This window comes from Lactuca sativa, chromosome 7, assembly GCF_002870075.4.
Source record: "Lactuca sativa cultivar Salinas chromosome 7, Lsat_Salinas_v11, whole genome shotgun sequence".
NCBI lineage: Eukaryota > Viridiplantae > Streptophyta > Magnoliopsida > Asterales > Asteraceae > Lactuca > Lactuca sativa.
Window position 1 is genome coordinate 7,512,796 of NC_056629.2, and position 5,989 is coordinate 7,518,784.

The following is a 5,989-nucleotide window of genomic DNA, read 5'->3' on the forward strand; positions in this document are numbered from 1 at the left end:
TCGATAATATGAAAAGCTTCAAGTGCTATGTAATATCTACCTTATAATGGGGTTTAATGCTAGCTACAAGGTTTTATCATTTCAATTAGAAAAACTCAAAATAATTGCAAATTAGACATTTTTATATATATAATGAATTACCCGTTGACATCATATGCGGACAATGATACTGTATAAAAATATCACGTTATCATAATTCAAATCTAAGAGGTTACAGATTGCTATAATGGATGTACTGGTTAATATAATGCCCTAAATATCACCATATATTTCTTTTTTTCTCTCAATCTTCCCTCACCCATATATTATTCCCTAAATTAACCTGATTCAGTATCTCAAATTGTTTTACTTTGTGCTGCAATTAATTTCCTTCTGCTAGAAATGGATGATACATCATTCACCCTTCATGAGATTTCAAAACACAAACATAAAAAAATCTTAAAATCCAACTTCAAATCAATAACTTTTATCATTTCCCAAATCAATAGCAACAAACACAATTCCAAATCAAAAATCCCAAAAACCAAACAAAATTAATGCATGCAAATCCAAAACTGGTGGTTTCCACAAACAAGAATTCTACTGCTAACACATCTATCAATCATCTACACGATCAATATTCAAACATTCATGAGGGAAGTACCACATGTGCGTAGTAAAAGAATTTGGTCTCTCTGCTACCATCAGTTTCAGCTTATCTCCTGCGTTGTGACCTAATAACAGACATTGCCCACCACTCCCCCAAAACAATGATGTCACAGCAACACCATGCTTCAGGTTGCTAAGAAAAGACGCATTTTCTCCAACTGTCTTTTCACGTGTCACCCATTTCATTTCATCAAAATCTAGTTCTTGAAACCTATAGATATCATTTGGATTATCCTTTGGTCGAAGGCAATCCATCACATAGAAATTCTCACCTGAACTTACAACCTCCATCTCATGAAATCGGGGGGACTTCAAAGAATTCTTGGTTTCAACCAAAGTCAACTCAGGCTCAGGGTTAAGTCTCAGTTCATGTAGTTCGTGTGAATTACTACTGCGGTTGAAGTTTAGGGTATATATCATCCCCTTGAAAGCACGTAAATCAGTGAAGGATAAATCTGTGAAACAGGCAGAATCCCAATCTCCTTCACCCGCTACAGAAAACCATATTTTACTCCAGAACTTACGTATTACAAGAAACACCCACCGATGTAGTGAACGTGAAAAGACAAGAATACCCTTGACATCTAGCTCACTAGGGTAGTTGAACTCAGTGGGGAAATCAGGGAAATGAAGTTGGTGCCTTGTGATAGGGTTCACAAGCCAGAATTCACGGCTTGTTCTTGCGAAGAAGATCAAGTAACCAGAAGTTAATCCAACACAGACCCCACCAGCAAAACGGGGAAGAATGGTTTTGAACTTTTTACCTTCAAAGTCTTCTAAATAGCAGGGTTTCTTATAAGAACGCCAAGTCACATGCAAGGTCATGGGTTGTTTGGAATCCATAAATGGTTTCTTGTTAGAGATTGCAAATGATCTCCATGACTTACAAACTCCCCTGAATGAAAGATAATCAAAAAATCCCAGTTGCATCATCACTACAAAAAGCAGCTGATGGTTAAGATCTGACCAATGTCCCCAACCACCATTGCCACAAGTCTTAACTCTCTTCTCGCTGGATGCATCATCATGATTCTGATTTCTAGTCGTCTTTTTTGGCTTATTCATTCCTACATTTACAAAAAGAAAATTGTTCAGAGATCTTATTAAATGAAAAATTCACAAAACGTCCAGAAGCAGTTGTAAACAGGGCCAAGCATTCATGTATATGAAGAGTACAGACACTACCCTTTTCAAATAATGGAATTTTGTGAAATGTTGCAAGAAAATGGAGAAAAAAAAAAACACAAGATTGAACATGGATCTTCAAGTGAAAAGAAACACAAGAAATACTAATAAAGGAAAAATGTTCTAGAAGAATAAGTGTTGGTGCATATCTACAATATGGGGCCCCTCAAACACGATTTTTTTTTTGCTTATATTAAAAAATGAACCATACTCGTAACTCAACAGAATATCAGATACTTCCACAAAACTATAACATTTACAGGAACCTATGAAATATTAAATACTATTAAATACTAATAACATTTATTGAAATTGTAAGCAGATTGCTATAATGGTTTAGTCGTTTAGATATAGTAGTAAACATGAAGATCAGAGGAAAGAAAAAAGCCTCTAGAATAAAAGTAATTCAAAACTGAACACTATAGAATATAAAACTAAGATGTAAACTCGATACAAATCACGAAACTGAAAGATGTTCTTACCGGATTGAAACTGAAGAGTGGGGAGACTAGCTAATCAAAACCCACGATTCCTCTCCGCTGTGTTTGACTGTTGAAGCAGAAGACGAAAAGAATCAAATGGGGAGAAATCGGGAGGGTTGGATTTTGAGAGGGGAGATGGGCAGCGGGAACGACAACATATGAAAATTTTGGAAACGATTTTGGCTCTCAAACATTTTAATTTCTCCCTCCAAGTTGTTACGGAAGCGTAGCGTGAAAAATTGGGGACGGTTTAGGGTTAATTTTAGGATAAAACTACAAAATGATCTATTTGTTTTTCTTTTACAGCAAAATGAGGGAGAAATTAAACCCTAAACCGTCCGCTCTAAAAGAAAAAAAAAAATGGAGCACTTTATCAAATGTTACAACTTAAAAGTTTTCAAATGTTTGGTGACGAACATACTTGTGAGTTTGCTCCTTGCCAAAATTAAAACATCTGGACAAAATTGAAAATAGTCCTCGTGTTTATCAAAAGGGAAAATGACAATTTTTTAGGTTCACCCTTTTAGTCACTTGAGGTTTTTTTTTTGCTTTAAGAGGGTAATCAAGTTGTGGGTGACGTTTCCTTTTAGTCAATCTTTATTTGTTTTAGTCGATTTAGAGGACACATATACAAAACTTGGGCCCACCCATCTCTCTCTCCCGTTAGACTATCATTCTTCAAGCTTCATTTCTGCTCTCTTCTTTCTTCGATGGAACAACCCCAAAAAATTAGTCGGTGCCCTCTTTCAATCTCCGATCGACATTTTTTCCATTCTAATCAATTCACTGTCAGTTATTGCCTCTCAAAGCTTCTATGGACGAGTGATAATTTGTGGGAAAATCGGATCTTCCTTAAACCTTTGATCTTTTGTCAGTAATCGAAGAGGGAGTGGTGAGAGAAGTTTGGTTGATTGATTTTAATCCCTTTTAATTCAAAGTTGCTCGATTACTACAATACACAGAGAAGCACTGGTTAGCGCATTGAAGGCTTGAGTTGGGCAAAATGAAGATCTGAATCCCTCAATCTCAATTTCCCATATCCAATTTATGTTTTTTGTGAATCTAGTTTTTGGCGGTCCCCGTTCCGTTTATGCAAAGACGCATGTTGTTTCCCATATGGTTTTGTGGAGTATTTTGAAAAAATAGGCATCATTGTGTTGGGGCTTTGTTACAGGTTGCAGTTGATTGTGCAAAAATTATGTGGGCAAGTAGCGATTAGTTAGAAGCAAGAGTATGGGGAGATGATGATTAAGGTCATGAAAGATTATGGTGGATTGTTTGAGGGTAAAAATATCGGTGATAAGCAGGTGGATGAGCCACAACGATGAGGTTGTAAAGCTTCCTGCTGAATTTGAAGTGGTCTTCACCGTCGTCAACGAAACGATAACGAAAACGTCATGAACATTGGCAGTAGGTTAAAGTATCCTCATAATCAAAGGCACCTCCGATGAACAACATACAGCTCAAAGTAACATCTGTAAGAATTCAAAGTCGAAGGGTTATTAATTGAATCTGTTTTGTTGGTCGTAATGATGCAATTAACAAAAATGAGTATAACAAAAAAGGGGAATGCATTTCCTTTTTGATTTTGGGTTGCAGGTTCTCTGAATGGAAGAGAGAAAATAGAGAAGAAGGGTGCAGTGGGGAAGAATAAGAAGAAGAGAGATAGAGAGAGAGAGAGAGAGAGATGGGTCCAAGAGTATGGGAAGATTCAAAGTCAATATAGGAAAACTTGTTAAAAAAATGTCAATGTGTCAAAGAGGTAACCGGGTAACCCCTTTACTTTGGCTAAAATGATGTATTCGACCCGATAAAAACGACTTCATTCCCTCGTAAGGCCACAAAAATTGTTTAGGGACTAAAAGGATAAACCCTAGAAAGTTCGTAAGGCATTTGTGTTATTTTCCCTTATCAAAATTATACGGTTTTGGTCCAAAAATGTTTGGTGGTGCATAAGTGGTGGTCTAATATCGGATACCTTATGTGATTTTGGTCTAAGAACATTAACTTTAATAGTTTGGTGTTAAATTTTTAAAAAAATGACAATTTTACCCTCAAAAACCATTTCTGCAATTAAAATACAAGGATCATTTATACATCTTTTCTTTTTAATTTTATTCAATTATTATTCATTAACTCTTTTTAAAAAAAATATTAGATTAATTCTTTTTTATTATATTATTATATATTAATAAATACTTTATTAATATATAATATTTATATATTAAAAAATATTACAATTATTAATTTTATTTTATTAATTTCACTTTTAATATATTAATTCTTTTTATTAGATTACTATATGTTAGTGAATATTATTTTTAATATATGATATTTAAATATTAATAAATATCACTTTATTATATTATTAATTTCTTTTAAATAATTTTTTTTATAATATCTTTTTTATCGGAATAATTCTTTTTATTGGATTAATACATGTTAATAAATTTTATTTTAATATATAGTATTTATATATCAATAAATATTACTTTATTGCATTATTATTTTATTTTAGTCGACTTTCTTTAATTTCACTTTTATTAGATTAATTTTTTTTTGGACAATACCACCACCATCCTAATTTATTCTAAAAAATCTCACCCATCCAACTACTATCATACTAGGTGATGGTAGTGGTGCTTGATGGGTGTCGAATCCATCAAAAAACAATTTCTATTTGCACATATGATTTAAAAATAATAGTAGCAGTGGCAAACAGGTCGATCATCAGGGACTCGATTGTAATACATAAATACACCAAAATAATCATGTTTTATTCTAGTGCATAGAAAGTAATTATGGAGAATTTGAAAGCAAACAAACTAAAATAACATACAATAAAACAAATACTCGAAATAAGAGTAAAACAATTTGGTTTCGAGTTATATTTCACATAATTGATGCAAGTTAATGACAAATCTATGTCAAATTGAATTACAGTCTAAGTTGTGTAACATTTGGTCCGGGTATGAATCAACTTTTATGTTTTAACTTTATTTGGGGTGGCCATGAAGTGGTGGAGCATCACCACGACGTGACGGAGCGTTTTGGATCGTGGGTTTTAAATGACCCACCATAATGTGGCAGGTGTTGTTAAAACCCTAGTTTCGGGCGTTGGAACCTATATAAAGAGCATTAAGGCTAGGGTTTCAACCTTCATCTTCCTCCCAACCTCATAAACCATAACCCTAGCCTCCATTGAAGTTGTGAGCTAAATCTTGGTGTTTTTTGGTGATTTTTGAAGGAGAAGGAAACTCTTGGTGAGGTGGTTGCTTGGCAAGCATCATTTATCCAGATAGCATATCTCATAGACCTTGGTGAGTGTCCAAGATTCAACCTTTTTCTTACCATGTTGCTAGATCTTTGGATTTTGTCCCCCTTTTCCATGTTGTGATGTATTTAGGTAATGGGATCTCATAAAGTTTGCAGCTTTATGAATCTCCAAGTCAAATTGAGCATTTAGTGTCTTGGATCTGAATTATAATCGAGTTTTGATGCCATGCATGGGGTATTGGTCATTAAACTTTATTTTTGACCTAAAATGGAAAAGGCATGCATTGGGCATGCAGGTTTATAAAAGCCACGATTTTTAAGGTCCTTTAGAAGTATGAAATCCTTCTAGAAACTTTGGAGGTGCAACTCTAAGGATTGGGTGCTTAATATGAATCTTG

At 34.2% G+C, this 5,989-nt stretch overlaps 1 protein-coding gene across 1 annotated transcript; it reads right to left on the reverse strand.

Moving 5' to 3' along the window:
- Positions 1–450: 450 nt before the first annotated feature.
- Positions 451–2,653, reverse strand: LOC111912855 (uncharacterized). Its single transcript, XM_023908582.3, has 2 exons — positions 2,316–2,653; positions 451–1,715 (listed from the first exon to the last, which is right to left on the reverse strand). Exon 2 carries the CDS (start codon positions 1,711–1,713, stop codon positions 598–600), a length of 1,116 nt encoding a protein of 371 aa, XP_023764350.1. The 5' UTR covers positions 1,714–1,715; positions 2,316–2,653; the 3' UTR covers positions 451–597.
- Between the last annotated feature and the right edge of the window lie 3,336 nt (positions 2,654–5,989).

Coding starts and splice junctions, on each gene's coding strand:
- LOC111912855 (XM_023908582.3), bottom strand. CDS start 1,713: ATGAATAAGCCAAAAAAGACGACTAGAAATCAGAATCATGATGATGCA.